The 22515-nt window shown below is 43.2% G+C and overlaps 1 protein-coding gene and 1 non-coding gene across 3 annotated transcripts in view; both read right to left on the bottom strand.

Moving 5' to 3' along the window:
* Nucleotides 1–22515, bottom strand: part of DOCK8 (dedicator of cytokinesis 8) — a 219086-nt gene that overhangs the window by 8870 nt on the left and 187701 nt on the right. For both annotated transcript variants that reach the window (XM_028508388.2, XM_036021718.1), the window contains 10 exons: nt 21696–21854; nt 20908–21008; nt 19680–19872; nt 15306–15449; nt 13671–13802; nt 13077–13211; nt 11566–11655; nt 8153–8389; nt 5588–5731; nt 3982–4088 (listed from right to left, as the gene is read on the bottom strand). In XM_028508388.2, coding sequence (XP_028364189.2) covers nt 3982–4088; nt 5588–5731; nt 8153–8389; nt 11566–11655; nt 13077–13211; nt 13671–13802; nt 15306–15449; nt 19680–19872; nt 20908–21008; nt 21696–21854 — 1442 coding nt within the window. The remainder of the gene's footprint in view (nt 1–3981; nt 4089–5587; nt 5732–8152; nt 8390–11565; nt 11656–13076; nt 13212–13670; nt 13803–15305; nt 15450–19679; nt 19873–20907; nt 21009–21695; nt 21855–22515) is intronic.
* Nucleotides 2296–2402, bottom strand: LOC114513907. Its single transcript, XR_003685887.1, has one exon. It is a non-coding gene; the product is annotated as a U6 spliceosomal RNA (small nuclear RNA).

Raw genomic sequence — 22515 nt, forward strand, 5'->3', positions numbered from 1 at the left:
GGGACTACAGTTATGTGTTGAAACTAACCCATCACGTGACAGTATTTGGAGTGGGGCCTTTAGGAGAAATTAAGATTTAAATCGAGCCATGAGGGTGAGACCCACATGACGGGATTAGTGGCCTTATAAGAAGAAATCCCAGAGAACTTTCTTCCTCTTCCTCTCTCCGCCACCTAAGGATGCAAGGAGAAGGTGGCCATTTACAAGTGGCAAGAAGGTCCTCACCAGGTACTGCATCTGCCAGCACCTTAATCTCAGCCTTCCGGACCTCCAGCACTGAGAGGGATGAATGTCTGCTGTTCAAACCACTCAGCCTACGGCGTTTTGTTTTACCAGCCTGAGCTCACTGAGACAGAAATGTAAGAAGAAAAAAAATTTAAAACACAGATTGGCACAAATTGCAGCATCTAAAAGTTTCAGTGCTTTGAGGAGCAGGTGGGGGCCGGGGAACAGAATGTTTGTATCTGTCCATCTTGGGCTCTGAAACCCTGAGGTGTTTTCCTTATCTCAGGAAAAGGTAGGAGGGGATTGAGGTCCCAACTTGGCAACTATCTAAAGAGCCACAGAACTGGCTGGATGAGCAGCTGCTGCCACAGTCAGCCTGCCAGAGTCTTTACGGCTGCATCCGGTTCTGCTGCAGCTGAGTCAGCATGGCTGCTGCCCAGTGGTGGAACCCAGCCACGGCATGCCCAGCTAGCGTACATTTCCACTGTTAGCGATCAGAGTCGGAAGCTGCACTTATGTTCACCTTGGATACCTGGGCTTCTCGACCTGCAGCTCAAGTCTGCTGAGAAGCTGGGGTTGCTGGAGGGAAAACCTCAGAGCTGTTCCCGCCGGCCCCCCTACCCCCGCCTGCCCCTGACACATTCCACTCCTGTGTCACCTCTGCCGTCTGAAAGCAGAGTGGGGGGTGGGGAAGAAGAAACAAGGAGCAAACAAACTGCACAAAATTGTCACTCTATTCATTAAAAAGCTGTCACAGATGACTGGACTTGACAAACAATTAAGCAGTGAAGGGAAAGGAAGGCTTCCCTACCTACCACTAGTGTTGAGGGTACAATTTATATACCCATTTTAAATGTACCTTTTGAGGAGTTTTACTGAATAATTCATACAGTTATACAACTTTCACCACAATTGCTCCTACACCTTTTGATCTGCATGGACTAACTCGAAAGGAAAGTCAAGCCAGCCACTGTCTGCGCCTGGACGTGAAACAGACAGCAGCACTGCCGTTCCTCCTGCAGCCTCGTCCCCAGTGCACTGGGACTTCTCCCCTCACTCTGCCATGGGTAGCACAGCGCCTGGCACAAAGCGTGGGCTTGACAAGTGCTGAACCAGTGAATGGACTGACTCTACAGTTGTTTCGAAAGTGCAACAGTATGGCCACTTACTGGTTTGAAGGGAGGAAAGGGGAGGAAAACCGCTTGAGTAAAAAAAGGTGTGGCCTGAGGGATTAAGGCCATGTGGGGACAACCAGGAGGGAAAAGAAACTGTGAGAGGTGGGCAATCAAGCAGCCTCGACGCAAAGTTCAGTCCCACTTGGCAGCCCCAGCAGCCTGAAAACTTGCCTGGAGTGGGAAATGCAGCAGCCCAACCGGCAGGCAGCGGGGCAGGCGGGACTGGAGCCTGCTTCCCCACACGAGTCACCATTAGAAGGGTTGGAGAACATTTTAAATGGGGAATTTGCTTTGGAAAATTCAGTATTTTTGCAGACCATCTGGAGGAGAAAGGTAACATTGCCAAAAGTCCAGTGCAGGATTCTGTTAAAGGCCCATGCCCAGGAAAATCCACTTCGTTTTGTGTACCTCATCCGGGAACCAGTTTAACTCAGCCCTGGTTCTCTTTGTAGTCACTTGCCCTGGGGCACGGAGATAATTGCAAATGTACATTCAGTGGAGACTTTATAAGTGCATTTTAATTAAGGAACAAAAATCCTGTCTTCTCCTAATGAACTTCCTTTCACATTGAAATTCTCCTCCGAGTCCCATTCACCAATACCACTGTCTTTCAGGTCTCTCGTCCTTGTCCTGTCGTGCTCAGGAAAGCGTGCTGCTCTGCTGAGTCAGAGGGGCCCAGAGGTGTCCTGGACACCTCTGTTGCTGCCTCTCAGACTTGTGGTCACATCAGTCCCTTTACCTGGAACAGCTCCTTCCCACTACCCACTTTCTGCCACCTACGTGTTTAGGACAAGGTTTAACTGATATTTTCCACAAAGCCTTCCCCAGCCTATAAAGGACTGTTCTTTTCAGAACTCTGTAGCCCTATATTTAGTGCACTCTTTTTTGTTTTTATGAAAATATGGAACGCTTCATGAATCTGTGTGTCATTCTTGTGCAGATGCCATGCTCATCTTCCCTGCATCGTTCCAATGTCGGTGTATGTGCTGCCGAAGCGAGCGCTATTTAGTGCATTCTTAACAGTTCCTAGCACATGCTGTGTTGTGTTGTTATTTAGCCTTGCAAATACGTGTCCTCTTGTCAGGAGCAGAAGGGTGCCCAGCTTCGGCATTCCCACAACTAATATCAGACCTGGGTCAGCCTGCATGCTCATTAAAAGTTCCACAGGGTCCTTCAGAGGTCCAGAGAGGCCTGGACCACTGCCAACCTCAGCAGCCTTCAACCACAACACATTTTAAATGAAAGTAAGTGGAAAGTAAATAAAATAGTAAGTAAAAATTTTTCCAATATTTTCTAGTTTCCTGTTTCATGAAAATGCACTATGAAAGAAAATCTAGCTTTTGTGTAATGCTTGAATTGTTGTTAAACGTTGTCAAACATAGGAAGCAATTCAAATACCAAACATTAATACATATAATCTCTGTGTGTGCATGTGGATGTACACACACACACACGTATCACACACAGCCACACACACACACACCCCAACTACCAAGCAGCTGTGATTCTCCTCTGTACATAGCAAATTTGCATCCATCCCACCAAAGCCTGTGAAGGAGGAGGTATCACTAGTCTCACCCAACATTAGCATTCTGATGAGTTTTCACTAAATATAGCAAATTTCAACTTTTAGCTTCTTATATCCCCATCTACCAAGTAAGGATAATCCTACACTTTGTATGCTTCTCTAAGGTTCCGGGTGGAAGAAATATCGGTATGCATTTTTCTGATGTCCTTTCTAATGATTGAAATGCCACCACATCCTTTGTAATCATCCTTTCTAGGGCCACGGAATCCCAATATACGTGTCTATATTGCAGTAGATTGCGAGACCCTGCCCAAAGGGCCAGGCTGGGCGGACTGCTCCTGAAGGCGGCCCCACTGCAGAATTTCGGAGCAGAGAAGAGTCTTGTCTGACACTGGGAATTGCCAGAGGTGATTTGAAAAAGCCCAGTTTTAGAATGTTGCCTTTGTCTCTCAATTCGAGGCAGTGCCTATATTTAAATGTGTAAAAATAAGTTACTGAGTGACATGGAACACTACACAGACTGCCAGAGCCACAAGCCTCTCAGACTCTAATGCATCTTGGACTATCAGCCCCTTGATGGAAGTGTGGGCTACTTGGTTGGATTCAGAAGACCTGGATTTGAACTTCACTCTGCTGCTAACTGGCTGTGTGACCTTCAGTAAAGTCATCTTCCACCTCCGAGCCTCTGTTCCCTCTCTTATAAAATGAGGATGTAATACTCTCTTGTAATACTTGTTTTATAATGTGAGTGTGAGGCACACGTGCGATGATAAACACGAGCACTGTAGAGCTGAAGTGCCAGTTACTAAATAGTAGTACAAGTGGGTTCCTTTACTGCCACGGTCCCCACCGTGGGCATGTGTCAGGATCCCCGAAGGCCTTGTGAAGATACAGATTGTGGGGCCCTTTCTGCGGATGCTGACTCAGTGGGTTTGATTGGTGCCTGAGAATTTGCCTTTCCAGTTAGTTCTCAGACGCTGCTGGTGCTGCTGGCCCAGGGAGCACACTTTGAGAACCTCTGCTCTACTGACTCCCAGCCGATTTCCTTCTTACCGCATTATGAATTCCTTGAAGCATAATCTCAATTTGTTGTGATGTCGATACAGTTTGGGGTCAGCTGGAATTTCGGCCAAAAACACTTGGGCTACTTCCAGTGGTCCCTGAAGGAAAAAGTAAAAAAACAATACTGACATTGGAAATAAAACAAAATCACTTGGGAAAATCTTGGCATGATTCCTCAATGTGAACATTTAATTTTGTAGTTGGTTTGACCAAAACAAACAAAAAAAAATTAAAGAAGGTCCTAAACTTTTCAGGAATCTTTAATTCTCAGGGAGGAGTCTAAAGTTTTCAGAGAATAGTCAGAAGTATAAATGTATTTTCTTAATCAAATGTACTAATAAATAGCTTTCCCTTCACATACAAAAACAATGCTACTATATCAAGGGCTTTGAGATGCTCTTCTAAGAACGGGGGTTGTCTTGCTCCTTCCATTCATATTCACTTGCCTAGTCTCCCTCATGGCAAGTACCTTTTTGTGTAATTCCTGGCTTGAGTTAGGAAAATGGAGACATATGTAGTCCATGGTTGTGGGCTTATACAGTCTTCTGTTTTCATGAAAGGATTGGGACTTACAAAAGCAAAAGCTTCCTAATATTTTCTGATCTTGGAAATATAATAGTCATTTTTCTTCTCTGCTATTTTTGCTCCCTTGATGTTATGTGGACACAGAATTTTGTAGGCGGGTCCAGCTGTGCTGAGTGAGGGAAGATTCACAATACTCAGTTTCGGAGTGTGGGGTGTGGACAAGAGTGGATTTAGTTCTGAAATCAAGGTTGTCTTCTGGATAGAGAATACAAAGCTAGTACCTCCCTCCATCTGAGACTGGATCAACTAATCCAAGCTGAATTTGGGAGTCAGGATTCTAATGGGTTGGAGAAGATCTGGTCTGGTCTAAAGTGAACTGAGAAGCCTGGTCCCAGGTCACTCTTGGTTAGCAAGACTCCTGGCATGCTGGGTTCACCAAATGACTGACCCAGGGGCTGCATGTTTTAGACGAGGGGTCGCCAACCCCCGGGCCCTGGACTGGTTACTGACCAGTCCATAGCCTGTTAGGAGCTGGGCTGCATAGCAGGAGATGAGCAGCTGGCCAACAAAAAACTCAAATTACCACCTGAGCTCCGCCTCCTCCCTGCAACACCACTAGCTCCCCATCCATGGAAAAACTGTCCTCCACAAAAACGGTCCCTGGTGCCAAAAATGTTGAGGACCTCTATTCTAGACCCTTTCCCCATTCTCCTTCAGGCATTCTTAGATTAGCCTCAAGCTGTGCAAAAACTCTGCCTAAATTGGGCATAAGTAAGCAGTTTTCAACAGGACCCCAAGTCTAGATCATTTCCAGTCTGGTCCCGAGTGAAGACAGAGAAAATGGTGCTCCTTTGATGGTCCACTCATCTCCAGGATTTCTTTTCCACCTTGGGTTGTCCTGTGAGCAGAAGAGGTCACTCAAAGTGCTCTAAACCTCACGAGTGTTCAGTCCAAGTTTAGGAACATCATTTGCATGTTCATCAGACTCCCCATCAACCTCAAGGGAGGAGAGTGCAAGCATATCATGAAACAACAAGAACCAGAGGAGCTGCCACCAGCTGGTTTTGCTTACCTGATTTACAGTCGCTCCCACGGAGCCCTGCAGCACCATCTGAAGCATCTTGGCATCAGGGGGCTCTTGGTTAATGGCAACTGCTAACTGCAGGGTCTTCTTCTTCATATCTTCAATGGCAACTTCGATCGGTGTCAAAACAAACTGAACGTAAGACAAAAATGTAGAGAAGTCATTGTCTAGTTTTATAAGCCATAGAAAACCTGAAGCTATGACATAGAGTGCACTTGGATTTAAAGAAGCAGCTAAGGAGGCTTTCAGAGTAATTTAAAATAATCTGTGCAGGATAAGAAGAAGGAAGGGCCTAATATTTTTGAGTACTTATTATGTTCCAGGAACTGTACATACATTTATTATTTACTCCTTTAAAGAACCTCCTTACTTTCTACATTTCATAGTTAAAGAGGGATTTGTAAGGTAAGGAATGGGCTATGAAATGACACAGGTAGTAAGTGGGGAGGCCAGAATTTAATCACGGTGATGTCTACATTCAAAATCCATGTTCTTTCTACACTGCTAGGTTTCTTTTTATGGAATTAAACAAGTCACCCAACTTGTAACTGGGAAGGCTACCAGAAGAAGAGCATTTAAGGTCTTCCCCCACCCCCATCGTAATGCAGGATTTTGGCACCACGAGTACCTTCCCCAATTACCCTGAAGGTGAATTCCTGTTATGTAGAATTCTTTTAAGGGTCAGTCTGTTGGTTGCTAATTTCTGGTGGTTTTGGATATGGCCCTTCCCCAATGTTATGAGTGGGCTTGTGTCTCCCTAAATTCATACATTGAGTCCTAAGCCACAGGACGTCACAATGTGGCCTTATCTGAAACAGGGTCTTTATGGAGGTAACCAAGATAAAAGGAAGTCATTAAGATGGGCCCTAATCCAGTACAGCCTATGTCCCTGCAAGAAGGGGGAATGTGGACACAGAGACACGCTTAGAGGAGGATAATGTGAAGAGACATAGGGAGCAGGTGGTCATCTACCTACAAGGCAAGGAGAAAGGCCTGCACCGCATCCTTCCCTCACAGCCTGCAGAAGGCACCAACCCTGCCAACACTTTGAATTTTGACTTCTGGCCTCTAGAACTGGGATGCAGTAAATTTCCACTGTTTAAGCCACCCAGTCGGTGACGTTTTGCTAAAACAGCCCTAACAGACAATAAGCAGTCCAACAGGTTCTCAGAGAACAACAAATGGCCAAGAACAATTGTAAAGGCTCTTATTGGGACCATGAGTTTATTTTTGTGCTATACCTAATGTCCTAGTGTTCAAAAGTCCAAAACAACAATGAACACAGCAGATGCCTCCTAAGTCACCCTCCCCTTAACTGGGTCACAGTTCAGGTTTTCTCTACCCTATGAAACCCACTCTCTGATGTGCCTGCCGAACACTTGAGCTGGTGGGCCACTCTCCTGTGAGCTCGGTCCCTTCTGCTCAGTCCCTTCTGCTCTGGCCCAGTGAGGTGCATATTTACAACTCATCTGTGTTTGTTCCCCAACTTGATTAGGCCTGTTATACTTGTTATTTGAATGACCTAATCTAATAACACACAAACTATGGGTGTGGAAAGAAAAAGAGTTGTTTCTATGAAAACTAAGCTCAATGCTTGGGCAAGACATTATGAAAGTTATTGCAATTAATATTCCTGTCATATTAGGTGTGCACAAGACAACTATAAAAGGTTAGGAGTAAGAAAGTCATAAAAATCCAGAAGGATTCTTCTCTCATACTATTTAGCAAGTGCATTGTGGGTAGAGTTTACATAAGAAAGACAATGCTGAATTGTGATCAGCCAACCCAAAATAATAGAGAAGACTTGGCCCTATATAAAAATGAAAGACAAATACATACACATAGATGTGTTTTAAAGTTAAGAAAAATGTTTAATGTATGTTTAATTTTGAATGATCTCTGACTTTAGATACTTTCTTGACTAGTCTCATGAATTAGAAGTCTTCAGTACACAGAACCAGAGAAGGGCAAGGGCTCCTTCCCGTCCGTGTAGCGGTGAGGAAGCTGAAGGAAGACAGGTGGCCTGTGCAGTGCCACAGGAGGAAGCTGGGACTGGAAGTCATTCAGTCTCCTTATCTACACTGCACGGTGCCCTGCCTCCAGCTTCGCCACTCGCTCACCAGGGCTGCCAGCCCGCTGTTTCTGTTTCTAATTGTTAACAACACCATCATGGCTGAATCACCTGTAAGCTTTTACATATAAAAAACTTAACATAAAGTGTTTAAAGTTTAAATTGATACATTTTATATCAACTTATTAAAATACAATTTAAAATTATAATTGTATGAACATGTTTATATTAAAGGTATAACTTTAAAATATAAAACATTCAAATATAAGGTAGTGCTATGAAACATGTAGCTGCCCAAATGGGATTTCCTGGCATTACATGTAAGAGAGAATAACCGCCAAAATAACGTTTCAAGTGTGGCCCTTTTAGACTGCGCTCCAGTCTGCAATGCAGGAGGTTTGTGCCGTCAGTCAGGGAGGCTACCCAGGCCCACTTGCTCCGTGGCAGCCTGGCCTACAGCCCAGCCCCGCAGGTGCCATTACCTCCTCCTTCTGGATGACGCAGATGCGGGTCTTGATGTAGGGGAAGGCGTGCATGGTGGTGAGGACCGTGTTCCGCCGGTACTGCTCATGCAGCTCTCCACGAGGCCGCCCCTCCAGGGTGAAGGGGGTGGTGTACATGAACCTCCGCAGATTGAAATTCTTCTCAAAGTAGGTTACCCTGTCTTTCATCTCGTACTCATCAAAGTAAGGCTCCACAAAAGTGATCTGTATGTAAGCCTGAGGGGGAAAAGGCAAGGGAAGGAGAAGATGAGCTATTCGCAAATAACCACCCAGGACGCACTGGAGGGGCATGCTGGAACCAGCGCAGCAGCACCGCCCCTCCGAGTTCACTAAAGCCACAGGAGCTGAGCGCATCAGGCAAGACAAGACTTCAGCGATCAGCCCAGCCACTTCGCCAGCTGCAGAGAGAGGCCTGTGAGAAGGAGAGGGCAGCATGAGTCTGTGAAGTCAGGTCCACAAGCCACCCCTGCTAGCTGATCCAACTGAAATGCGGTATGACAGTTTGCCAGCTGCTATTCCAAAGGGACAAACTCTCCTTTCCAGGACAACCTTGACCACTGCACATGTGGTGGGATGGCCGGACTAAATGAAACTGACAACACCTCATGCTGAGAAGGATGGGGAGCAGCTGGAACTTTCATACACTGACAGTGGGAATGCACAATGGTACAGTCACCTTTGAAACAGTTAAATTACAGTGACCACATGACCCAGCAATCCCACTCCAAAGTGCATCCCCAAGAGAAGTGAAAACTTCAGTTCAACCTAAAACTTGTACACAAATGTCTACAGCAGCCTTATTCATCATAGACAAAAACTAGAAACGACGCAGTTGTCCCTCCAGTGGGGAACGGATAAACAAATGATGACACATCCATACAACAGAATACTGCTTGGCAATAAAGAGGAACAAACTACCACAACATTGTTACATCTCAAGTGCACTGTGTTAAATGAAAGAAACCAGATTCCAAAGGCTCTTTGATTCCATTTATTTACCCTAGGGTTCCATTTACATGACGTCTGGAAAAGGCAAAACTGCAGAGACAGACTGCAGATCAGTGACTGTCAGGGGCTGGAAGCAAAGGGAGGAAATGGCTACAGAGGGACAGGAAGTACTTTGGGGTGACACAACTCTTACAGAGCTTGATTATGGTGGTGGTTACATGTGTTTGTCAAAACTCACAGAACACCAAAAGAGCAAATTTTATTGCATGTAACTCATTTAAAAATGCACACACACACACACACACACACACACACTGTGAATAAGGGCAATTTACTAAGAAAGAAGGCCTTTTTAAAAAATAAAAAGAATGACAATGACTGTAGACTCCACCATGCCCACCCACTGAAATGGATGGGCGAGGTCACTGGTCTCAGGCCATAAATCACTAATTAGTGCAATGAAATCTGGTTATAATTCTGGGTTTGGATTCTTATTTAAAACTCTCACAGCTTACTTCAGCATTTTAAAAGAGGGAAGAAGAGCACCTTGCGCTGGGGCTGTCACCGGTGACTCTATGTAGCATGCGCTGTGCACAGAGCACTGCGGGCACACAGGCAGTTCCCAGCTTCATAGACCTCAGACATTTCTGTCTGCAGCTCAGCTCAGGCCCTACACCAGTTACTGGTTCGACCAACCCTAAACTAGGGAGTGTGTCTCAAATGTGCAAGTCTCCTGAAATATGTAGAAAAACAAACCATTAAATTTGGCCAATTCCTCCATGCTTGCATCATCTTTTTAATGTCCTGGAGGGCGGAACTGAGAGAGGAGTTTGGACTCCTCCTTTTATAGGCCTGCCAGATGGCAGCAGCTCCTCTGTCCCCCAGCCCTTAACAATACCTTGAACTTGCATTTTTTCCAGCAGCTTAGAAAGCTCTTTCATGAACATATCTGTCTGTGGGCTGAGTGGGCAGGCATCACCCTGTGGTATAATAAGGAATATATCTAATCTTTGTTTGTGTTTCCTGGGACAGAGCTTCAAAACGCTTATAATTTTCTGACTATCTTCTTTATTTAATGAGGTGACTCTTGCATGATGGGTCCCTAAATAGTTTCAGGATTGGGGCTGGTCACCCAAAAGACCAACCATATGATTAGAGGGTCAGGGAGGAAGGGGAGGGTGGCTGCAGACTGAGTTTGATTATGTGGTCGATGGGCTCATCAATTGGGCCCACCTGGATTGGTTCAGTCTGGACACCAAGGCTCAGTGGAGCTTCCTGGCTGGTGAACACACTGACGGGCCGAAAGGGTGGCGGGCCTGGATCCGGGTCTGGGCTCCTTCTCAGACTTGCCCTGTGTACCCTTCCCCATAAAACTGTAATCATCAGTATGGCACTTTTTTGAGTTCTGTGTCATTCTAGTGAAATTTCTGATCTGAGCGGTGAAGTGGGAATCTCCGAATTTGTAGCCATTTGGTCAGAAGTGCAGGTAGTCCGGGGCCCCACTGGACACTGGTGTCTGAAGTGAGAACAGGCTTATGGGGGACTGGGCCTGTACCTGGTGGCGTGTGACGCCAAGTCTGGTTAGGGGTGAGACAGGACACTTCTCACGTGGGAAGTGAGGAAATGGAACTCCACACCCCTTGCATCGCTCCCCAACAGCACAGTGGCCCAGTCCTTGCCTGGAAGGAACACCTGCACCTGCAAACAGCTGTCAGTGAGAAGGCTGCATCTTTTTAACATGTTTTAAATTGAGCACTTAAAGTTTTTTTAGAAAGGCAGCAAGGAACAGTGAGTAAGAGTATGGTTTGGGAATGACAGACCCTGAGTCTGAGTACTGGCTTCAGCATGTGAATGATCATGGCAAGCTGCTTCACCCTTGCACACCTCAGTTTTCTTATCTATAAAATACGAATAACACCACCTACTTCAAAGGGCCGTTGGAGAATGAAATGATGTATGTAGGGCCTAATGCAGCTTTAGGTAGACAGTTGGTGTTTAGTAAGTAGTAGCTTATTATGGTTCCTACCTTTGAGTATGGCTTTTTTACAAATCCTTACCCAAGGAAATGGTCAGAGAGGGGAAAGAAGGTGGGGGGTGAGGGGGGTGAGAGAGGGAGAGAGAGACACTAATGGGAGAGAGAGGCTTTGGTTGGTTGCCTCTCGTATGCACCCTAACAATGGACCCAACCTGCAAGTGGTCTGTGGCCTGACCAGGAATTAAACCTGTAACCTTTCAGTTTATGGGACTACACTCCAACCAACTGAGTCACATTAGTCAGGGTGGTTTTTTAAAGATCTAACCAAATAGTAGTTGAACCCTTGACAGAAATATTTGGCTGCACTGAAATGACTTGGAGAGTCCAACAGAGGAGGTCATTTTATTTTCCTGGGGTAGAACAAAGGGAATCAGAGCTTGATGGTTATTTTTTGCAAATTTCCCCATACCTTGTTAGGATCCAACTTGGTTTTGTCCACAGGAGCAGAGTCTTTTATTACTTCCACAAATTCTGCACCAAAACATTGACTATAAAATCCCTAGGCAAGAGAAACCAACATATTATAAAGGTTATTTTAATGCAACTCTTTATCTCTCAGAAATGGAATAAGGTTGGAATGAGGGAGAATTTGCTCATTGATTACTATAGTCCCACTGATCTAATGAGGCAAGTCCAACAACCCCTGAGACAAAAATAAAAATATAAGGAAGTCCAGCATTGCAAACTGATACATGTTTCCCTGCAGTATGTCCACTTCTCCTCTAATTCAACCAGCGTCATCATAATTCCTGAGGCAGCTCCAGGGGTATGGCATGATTTACTTCTTGCCTGTTGTACCCTAGGGACTTGGAGGTCACTAGGATTTCCATAATGTGACAAACCACAGTGCAAGAGAAGACAAAATATGTACTTCTAATCCTAAATTAGGAAAGCATATTAAGAACACAAGTGTTCATGGGGTCAATTGCTAGTTCTCCTCTGAGCTCAATGACTTTGGGCAAGTCACCCAGCCACTCTGGGCTATTGCTTCTTAGAGTAAAGTCAGGATTAGAGTCCTTTGTTTTATTTGGCATGAAAGATAGTATAAGAAATTTGGCAACAAGAGTGTTTTATGTTTTACAGCCACAGTAAGGCATAAATTCAAAATAATAACAAGAAAACGCAAGGAGTGAATCTCTGGTTAATTGCTGTCAGTAGTTCAAGGGACCCCAGTTATTCACCCTGAGAGAAGGTTTTGTTTTGGGGGCACCCCTTGACTTTCCTCCTAAGTTCTGATTGTCCAGCTCTTTCGATGTCTGCTTCCTTTTTCCTCACTTTTGTTTTTGCTGTTTCCCTTTTTCTTCAGCCTCTCCTCCAGGAAGATGCTGCTCCCTTCTGCTACCTTAGAGATGGTGTGTAAACAGCAGGTTGAACTTGGGGCTGCCAGCCATTGGTTGGGATACTGACTCTAATTATCCAAAATGGGGTTCTCCCTGGAGCAGCAGGAAGAGCCTGCTGTGCCGTAGCCCATGGTGTGACTACTGGGAGCATCTCTGTGGCAGAAGTGGGATGTGTTGCCCAGTAACACCAAAAAGATGGCCACAGAGTTTTCTAAGGATGATTCAGTAATCTGGCCGTATTACTTCAAAGTCAAGGTAATCTTCAACCTGAAAAACCATGACTAAAATTTGGAAAGGGTTACAAGAAAGCACATGACTTTGGTTGAATTTTTGGATAGTCTTGAAAATATTCACCCTGTAAATTTGCAAACTTTGACAAGTATACACAGTCTTAGGAGAAAACTATCCAAAGCTTTACCTCATGATCTCACCTAATATGTTCATATTCTATATGCAATGTGGAAAAATTTATGTATTGATCAAAGATGAATCCATGACCCTTTGTTTTTCTGTAATGACTTAGTCTAACTTTTTTTTGGTAAACTATACAAAGTTAAGCACACAGAGTCTCTTTTCTTACCTCTAGTCTATGAGAGATCTCAGGAAGCTTGGTAATTGCAGGCTCTTTGTAAACAAATTCTTGTTCATCCAAATCCCCAAACTTGGATCCATAGAAGCCAACTCGGAAGTAAGTTCCAAACATTCTCTTATGACCCTGATGAGCAAAATAAGAAAACCTCTCCTCAGTTATGTAATTTATGAGGACCCACTGTATGGCAAAGAACAAGAGTCTTTTATTGTTGTGTTATAAAGCATTTTATCCCTGTGGAAAATATAAACAGAAATCACTCCTTTAAAAAGTTAATGTTTATGGATTGAATTTTGGAAGCAATAACAAAAGAAATCCCATGAAAAATTTCTAGGACTTCTTTTAAGTGAGTTTAAAAGATTCTCACATGTCCTGCTTGTAAAGTAATTCAAGCTGCCTCCTTTCATACTCTGAATCAGGGTCAGTCCTCCTGTCTATTCCTAGCCCTTTCCTGTTTGGTAGGTGAGAGCTGCGGTAATGATGTGCTCAAGGTAAATCATTCCCCAGAGAGGACGGAGGGCTAAGCATCTCTGGGACAGGGTCACCCGCTGCCAGGTAACAGTGTTGGCCAGGATCCCCAGCTACCTTGCTAATGATGCTGTCAAAGGCCTTCTGCAGCTTGTCGTGAGTGGAGGTCAGCTTCCGGAAGTCTCGATGCGCTTCTAGGATGGGAATGACCAGTTTGTAGACCTCATTAACTGTCTCATACAATCCACCCTTGGAAAGAGAAGAAAATCAAAGAGGATTTAATCCTTGGAAACTTAGAAAAGCAACCAGAGTTCATTATGCACTGGAGAATGGGTTCAGTATTGGCATCACAATATTTTACAGAACAGCAGTGATGTCCGAGCACCTTCGGGATGGCTGTGGCATCACACTGAGCTGCATGGTTCTGCATAGTGATGCTCAGCAGGGAAGAGGGTTTTCACAGAGAAAAAACAGGACACGAGATGAGAAGAAGAGCAGTTCAGGAAGGCAGAGTTAGCATAATTAAATGTAATCAGGGGCCCACTGATGACTGGATGTTCAATATATGCCTGAAAGGAGTTAGTAGGATTCTATAGTTCATTTTCTTAAATTTCAGGAAAAATATCAGTAGGAGTATTTTGGATTTTTTCTGAATCCTGAAAAGGAAATCAGGAAAAAAGAAGCAAGAAGATAGTTAAAATGATAATTAAAATACATAGAGGTTTGTATGTTGGGAACTTGGAATTGAAAAGTAGGAAAGAAAGAAAAATATAAGGATGAAAACAAAATTGGATCATCTAAATATAGTAAAGTATTAAATATTTACGTGGCTTAAAATTTGAAGGAAGAGGGAGATTATTAAAATACTTCCTCCCCTGCCCTGAATCCCAGTGACTTAATCCAGTGATTTCCGACCAGTCTGCCACAGCACGGGTGCTGCAAACATTTTAAAAACATGCAGTACCTGACTACTGAGTCAGGGGCACTGACCTCTTTTCCCTCAGATTGTCAAGTAAAAAAAATGACAACAGCCAGCACAACAATAGCCATCTGGTGTGAATGAATCAAAATTACATCTATTTTGTTGTCAGATCAGCAAAAAAGATACTTTGGTGTGCCACAGAGTTTCAGTCACTAGTCTGTGTGTGCTGTGAGATGCAAAAGGTTGAAAAGTGCTGTTTAATCTGTATGTATTTTCTCTTATTAGGAATGTTTATACCCAGATGGGGCTACCGAGGGGGGTCTCAGAGGTTTCTGCTCCCCGCTTTCTGGGGGCTGGATGTGGCCTGCAGTGATCCTGAAGATGAGTCAGTTGTTAGGAAGAAAGATGCCGCCTATTCACCCCTTCCCTCTCCTCCTAGTGGTGCCACCCTAATATTTTCCTCTATGAGAGGGAAGATGAGGCAGTGAAAACATGCCTCATCATTTATTGTGTAACTCTGGGCAAGCCATGTCACCTCTCCATGGCTTTGTTTCCACCCCTATTAAAGGGAATAATGCTGCGAAACTGCTGCCCGGCCAATGAGCATGCAGGTAAAACTGGACTGCTGCAGTGATGAAAGGCTTTCTCCCCGCCCTTGAGAGGTGATGCAATTTGCATCCATCCAAGTCCCCCTGGCAATGTGTTGTCATGCACACCCCTGCATGTGTTGTCATGAAGTGGGACTGGCTTGGCCACTAAGGCCCCATTCACAGCACCAGGAGTTCAGCCCAAGCGTGGGGGCCAGGCTCCGGGACCTGCTGTGTGCTCACCGTGCTGAACAGCTCGGCCGCCTGCTCCAGGAGGCCCACCAGGCCACTCTCGGTGAAGTACCGGCCAGAGCACACACCATCCTCATCAGGCGACAGGGTGTCTTCAGAGACAGCAGATTCCTCCAGCACGTTGGAAGAAATATTCTGAAACAGACCACAGTACAAGTTGAGAGAACAGGGAAACAGGACTAACAAAAGGCACCATAGAAATCCAAAATGTGGACTGAGAGCCACGAGCAACGATCTGCAGCAGGCCTGAGGTTATACAGGCCTGGGGTTCCAAGGGAAGGGTCTCTGGCTGCCCTGCATTCCGAAAGGACATGTGAGCAACTGGTCTTCAAATCCCACAGTCTTCTTTTTTTAATAGCCATTAGGAGATATATAATGGATACTTACCTCAATGTAAAAACAGCAGTTAGTTTAGTGAAATTACCTTAAGGGACATCCAGCTGGGGTCGTGGTTTTTAAAAAGCAAAGACTAAATAACAGTTGACTAGATGCATTGTTTCACGGGCTGAGTGAACCTCTTAGTTTTCAGGGAGTTTTTCTGAAGAATGTTGCTACTACTGCCTTGATTTTTAGATGAATTGCCATAATATTATATGCCAATAGCAAATTGGAATGTCTTCTCTATGGAAATATTTATGGTAATGTAGCAGTCCCCCCCCCCCCCCCCAAACATTTTGTTACTTCCTACACACTTCCTTTGCATAAACTGGAGTTTGAAGTCTCTGGCAGCAAATGCAGTGACTGAGGCCAGGGCTAGGGTGAACCACTGAGGAACTCAGGGCAGCACTTACTCTCAGGGCTGTATAAGTGCTGACCGTGAAGTTGCTTGACCCGGAGAATGCTTCCTTAAACTCTATGGCTTATGTGCCTCACTTGCCTCACCCCAGCTCTTGCCCTGGCAGTGACCCTCACACTGTTGAAAGGTCAAGAGTCATTTTCTTCAACCTGTCTCACATTTGTGGAAGAAATGTATATGGAGCATAAACAAAATGGGAAATCTTGCTAGCTTCAGAAATTTCAAACAGCACACATACACTCGCCTTTTCCTGCACTCATGGCAGGTATAACTAATCAATTGTAGCACTCTTTCCCCTGAAGCTTAGATATAGTCTCAACAGTCTTCTTAGCACAGTACTCTAGTCAGTCACTCTCAGTGGACCAGAGTTGGCTTTTAAAGTAAAAATCTGTCTGCCTCCTAGCTTGGCTAGCAGGAACAAGTGAATCAACCTTAGCAATAGAGGAAAAAACAGCTGTTACAGTCCCGTATCTTCACATCCGATACTGTAATGTAGCTATAAGAATATAGGAGGGTTTCAGAATCTTTTGTGGCCAGTCTTTCTTCCAAATGTGTTCTCTCTATAATGAAGTTTCTGAATCGGGGATAACAGAAGATCCAAAAGATTCATTTGAAAGACTCTAACCCCCAAAACAAATACTTTCAGAATTGTATGCAGTGTTCTACATGCAGAGGAACAGATTTGAGATTAAGTAGTTACATTAGCTGTAGTCATAGGAAAAAGATTCTGGGCAGACTTTCCTGGCTTCAGAATCAGGAGGTGAAAGTAACAGCAGCATCGGGGAATGTGTCCGTATCTACATTTGTGAAGTAAATGGTGTCTCTGGAGCACAGAATGTCAATGATCTCAGTTCCTTGGAATTCTGTGGCTTCGAAGTTATTTTCTTTTCACAGATTTATTATCTCCAATTTATTATTCTTTTCCAAAAATTCAATTTTATTGGAGCAGAACAAGGTTGAAAACTAAAGCACAATGCATTTAAGAACTCAACACCGAACATCTGTTATTAATGCTGCCAGAATTCTTTCACCCTTCTATAAAGTAAAGCCTCCTGGGGAGCCATCCATAACTCCAGGTGTGGACCTCGACTCTGGCCCAGCCAATTCCATTTCTCATTCCATTTCTCTGGCCATTATGACTGGTTCAGGCATGAGCACATGATCCCATCAGAACCAATGAGATGCACTAAGGCTTTCTCAGGAACTGCCAGAAAAAAAAATGAGGCACTTGTCTATTCTCCTGGACACGAACCTGGGAAGATATAAGCCTAAATATTTCTCAGTGAGTGTGGGAAACCTGTGAAGAATGAAGCCAACATAACAGAAAGCAGAGACAGGAAACGGTGTTGACACTGAGGTCTGATGACATTGTTTGGGCCCTTAGGTCCAGTTTGGCAGCTGCCACTCCAGGCTCACTTCCCTCATGCAAGCTGATAAATTCCATTTCTACCTTTGTTCACTCTGGGTTTTGTGTTTTGCCCTTGCAAGCATAAATTGCCAAATGGATTTGGTATGTCTCATTTGAAAGAAAAGAGAATTAGCTTCTAAGCATCAACATAATTTGGCTTCTCTTCTGTAGCTAAGAACACCTAACTCACCATGTTTTGTGTATCATGAAGACTTCACACTTCACCGCTCCTTCTGCCTTCCCCTTCACCTTCCTTGTCCTTCTGAGCTTCCCTTGACCTTCAGGCTGGGTCACATTATAAACACTCACAGCATCTTTATTATAGCCTTTATCATAATTATAATTGAATAAGGAGTGAAATAGTTTTATGATATCACTTTCCCTGGCTAGAATATAAAGTTCATGAGGACAGAATAGGTACTTAATAAATATCATTGGAAAGAATAAATAAATGGACAAAGAATATGAAAAAGTACAGCTATATGCACCCCCATGTAAGGACAATGTGGAGTTTCCTGTAGGTTCTAGAATAACTATTCTACCTCGCTGTGGCTTGACTCAGTATAAGCAGATCAACTGAATTCTAGATGAAATTAGGATTGTAAGTTTTAATAATTACTAAAGTGATAGATATCAAATAAAATAGAATAATTGAGAAAACAATAATTGAGAATAACAATAGTTCTGTTAATGAAACAAGAAAATAAGAATACAATTCAAAGCTAAGTGATAAACCTCAGATTTTTCTGAGTATTGAAAGACTAGCCCTTATAATATTTACCCTTGATAATAACAAATGACCAAAATAAATTTGATGAAAGAAGCAGATACAAAACCAATATGACATTTTTATGCTTTTTGAAGGAGAATTTAATTTTTGGCTTTTATAACAAATATTTCTAAATTGAGAAGAAAAGTTATTTGCTAAGAATAAAAAATAGAAATTTTTGTTATGAAGACCATAAGAAAAGAGTATTTAACAATATGAGGCATTCCCAGAGTGGTAGGTGAACGGAATTCTGGGAAATCAGAAGCTCCTGGGTCTACCAGCAGCAGATTCGGTGATTTACATTTAGGCCTGTGAAAGCTACTTTCAATTGCTCTCTCTTTTTGCCTCACACACAGCATCACAAAAGTGCATTGAAGAACAATAATGAGAACAAAGCCTTTTATAAAACCAGTCATGCTAATTCAAATAAGAATAATACAAACACTTGTAAGTGATTTTGTGAGTCTGGCTTGAAAGGGACATTAATTACTGTACCAACTATATTGTTTGTGATTTTAGGGTTGGTCATTCCTACAGATTATGTCTCTCAAAAAAAAAACCCAAAAAACAAAAGAGTACTCATAACCCTTTTTCCCCCTCTAAAACTGTGTTGAACTATTTTGTGAGAACAGTCCCAGTGGCTGCTTAGCAGTCTAGCCTGAACCAATTTTCAGGCCTGGCAAACAAATTCCCTTTGCTAACTATGGGAACATTCAGCTCATCATGAGAAATTATTGATTCAGCCCCCTTTTCCCTTCCCACATCAATTTGGTTCTTCTTTAGTTTTTGGGTTAGGGAATGGGATACTACAGAGTTGGGAACTGTAATCCAAGGAATGGGCTATAAGGAAGATCATTTCTCCAATGTTTGGAAAATGGTTCACAAGTCTTTGAGAAAGAGTTTAAATAACCTTAGAAAAATTGTTCTGCTTCTTTATCTGTGAAGTGGGAGTAGTAATACCATTCCTATCTGCCTGCTTCACTGGTGGGTGGGGAGGTCAGATGAAATCATGGATGTGAAATGTTTGGGAATGTCTAAAGTGCCTTTCAACTCTACATTTATTGTAAACGATAATTTAAAAAACAAACCAAGATGGTACAGCAATGCAGAGAGGCAAATATAATACACTAAGGCAGGTTTTTCAACCTTGGCACTATTGATCTTTGGAGCCACACAATTCTTTGAGTTGGAGCTGTCATAAGAATTATATTTAGAATGTTTAGCAGCATCCCCAGCTTTTACCTATTAGATGCTGGTGGCACCCACCCTCCCATCCTCAGTGGTAAGATCCGGAAATGTTTCCAGACATTGTTGAATGCCTTCTAGGCTGTGGGGCAAAACTACCCCCAGTTGAGAACCACTGCTCTACAGGAAAAGCTGAACTTCCCCCACCTGGAAGCTGACACTGCCCACGGGCAGGTAGCTATGATCCTCCAGCATGCTCAGGTACTCGGCCACTAAGGCAGCTGCGTGCACCAGGCACATGGCGGCCTCCGTGTAGCACTTCTTCTTGGTGTGTTTCTCTGCCATGTTCTGGAGCCAGGTCAGCCGCAGATCTGGAGATGTCTGGTAACTCTTGGCGATTCTGAGGACAGAGTGGGTGAGTTTCAAGAACAAGCTTAATGACACTACTTTTCTACTATGTATGGCCACTTGGTGTTCTAAGAACTTTTTCCCCAAGAGTTTTACCTACATATTCAAAATACAAGAGAAAAGACCAACATTTATCAGTCCAGCTGTTTTTGTTCCATGGCTAAGGTGTTCTGGACCCCAAGAAATAGTATTTAATTAAAGCTTTACGGGAGGAAAAAGACCTGATAAAATGATATCTATTTTATTTTATTTATTTTTAAAATATTTATTTATTTATTTTTTTAAAGAGAGGGCAAGGAAGGAAGAAAGAGAGGGCAAGGAAGGAAGAAAGAGAGGGAGAGAAACATGGATGTGTGAGAGAAACATTGATTGGTTGCCTCTTGCACACCCCCAACTAGGGACCTGGCCTGCAACCCAGGCATGTGCCCTGACCAGGAATTGGACAGGAGACTTTCTGGCTCACAGGCTGGCTGGTGCTCAGTCCACAAAGCCACACCAGCCAGGGCAAATGATACCTATTTTAATGGATCTCTAGCAGTTTTCTTCCTTTTCTTTCCTTTTCTCAAAATAACAGGAGACAAAAGTGCTACCATTTTTATACCATATCAGAACAATTTGCTTCCATAAGTAGTTTCTCTTGAAGAAGGGCTGTAAGGCAACATTTTAAACTACAGAGTAAAATATGATTTTTAAATAAAACTATACATGTATGTTTTAATAGAATAGTAAAAAATTGTATAGGAGGTAATATAATAGTTAATAGTTCTTTTCTCTCATCCTATGGTAAGGAGAATATAGTGTTAGAAAACAGGCATTTTACTTTAAAATAGGAAGATCTTCCTGATAACTTGTATATGAATCAACTCACTCTGAATGATTAATTTCTACCAATTTCTACATACAGTTTTGGATGTCATCCAAAACAGTGTGCCCACAGAGCCTGTGATAATTACATTAATAAGAGCCCCACAGTGACAAACCCTAGACACACAACTGACCCCTTCTTGATTGCATCAGAGAAGTTTACCTGTACATGAGATCCATAAGCATCTCAGGGTCTTCTTGAAATTCCCTCATTTTCACCGTGTCATATAGGATGCTATTCAGATTGCAGAGCAGTTCTTCCACCTGAAAAAGGTGAGTGTACATCCCCCAAATAATCTTTACTTTGTATGTAGTCCAGGGCAATGAGTTAGGATTGCACCGAAAGTGCAAGGGGCAGCCAGGAGCAGGTTTCTCTCAGAGAGTCCAGAGTAGTCTGAGTTTAAGAGTGGAAGGCAGTCTGGACGGGGTCCTCCATGGCCAGCACCTTTGCAGGTTGAGGTGCTTCTGGGGCCCAGATGTGAACTGGCCCTTAGGACCCAGGAATTAGCCCAGAATACTTAATACTATTTTTCCCTTTTGATTACCTTTTTAAAAAAATAGTTTGAACTAGCTTCAGTTATTTGCAACTCAAAAAGCCCTAAACTGTAACCTGAAACATCAAGGCTTTTTATATCAAGTGGCGGGCAGTGGGAGGGGGAAGCTTAGAACTTCAGCTTAGGTTCCACATTTTACACACACACACACAAACAAATGTATGTGTATATAATTATATAATATTTATATTTTATATAAAAATATGTATCTATATAATATAGATAACTGTATTGTGATATGTGTATCTATGCATGTGTATGTACATATATACATATATATGTGTATATACACATATATACATCTGCATAAACTCATATATATATGTATATACACATATATGTTTATTAGTGGTTGATCCCCACCCAATCATCAGACAAGGTGTGCTCCCTTGTCTACCTGGGTAGGGAAAGGTGTCATCTGCATGGCCTCATCCTCTTCTGCATAGGCCAAAATCGTCCTCAAGGATTTTCTCAGGTGCTCCTCATTAAAGTCTGATGCTTTGCCCACCAGAGATGCCAGAGACATGGTTACTTGCATTTTTACTCTTGCAAAGTTCTGTATCAGGAAAAAGAAAAGATGGAACAAATAAGAGGCACTCAGCTAGTAGATAACCAAAGACAGTAGAGCCAGACACCAATAACTCTCCAATGTTTTACACAGTTTCAATCTCTCCTTTTCTCTACCTGAAAAGTGAGGTGTACTTTGTATAAGATTCATATTGCTTAAATGGTTTAAAAGGATATCGCTCTGACATAAATCTGTCAGCTCCCTTTAAATTTTCACTGGGGCCTGGGCAGCCTCCGTGCTGCCAGGCTAGAAGTTTCTTACGAAGTTGGGTCACAGGATGTCTCCTTTTGTGCCAAGATTTTTCTGCTTGGAATTTTAATTAAACTGCAAAGAGGAACAGGATCTCTCTCTATGGCCAGGATTTCTGAGATTCTGGACTCTGGGAAGGCAGTGACTTTCTGTTTCTCCTTTCCTTCCAGGCCCATGTAGAAATATGACTGTTCTAAAGTCCTCTTTTAAATAGTTACACCTAATACATTCTGAGAACACTGTCTTTCTCCCATGGGCCAATTCATCTTTTAATATCACTTAAGCATGCTCATTAACTTGACTACAAATGTAAATTCCAAATAAACATAGCAATCTCTAGACAAGCTAAAGCAAAAGTTGAGTCTTTTGCAATAAAACAACTCCAAAGCTGCCTAAGCTT

The sequence above is a fragment of the Phyllostomus discolor genome, chromosome 3 (genome assembly GCF_004126475.2).
Source record: "Phyllostomus discolor isolate MPI-MPIP mPhyDis1 chromosome 3, mPhyDis1.pri.v3, whole genome shotgun sequence".
Classification (NCBI taxonomy): Eukaryota; Metazoa; Chordata; class Mammalia; order Chiroptera; family Phyllostomidae; genus Phyllostomus; species Phyllostomus discolor.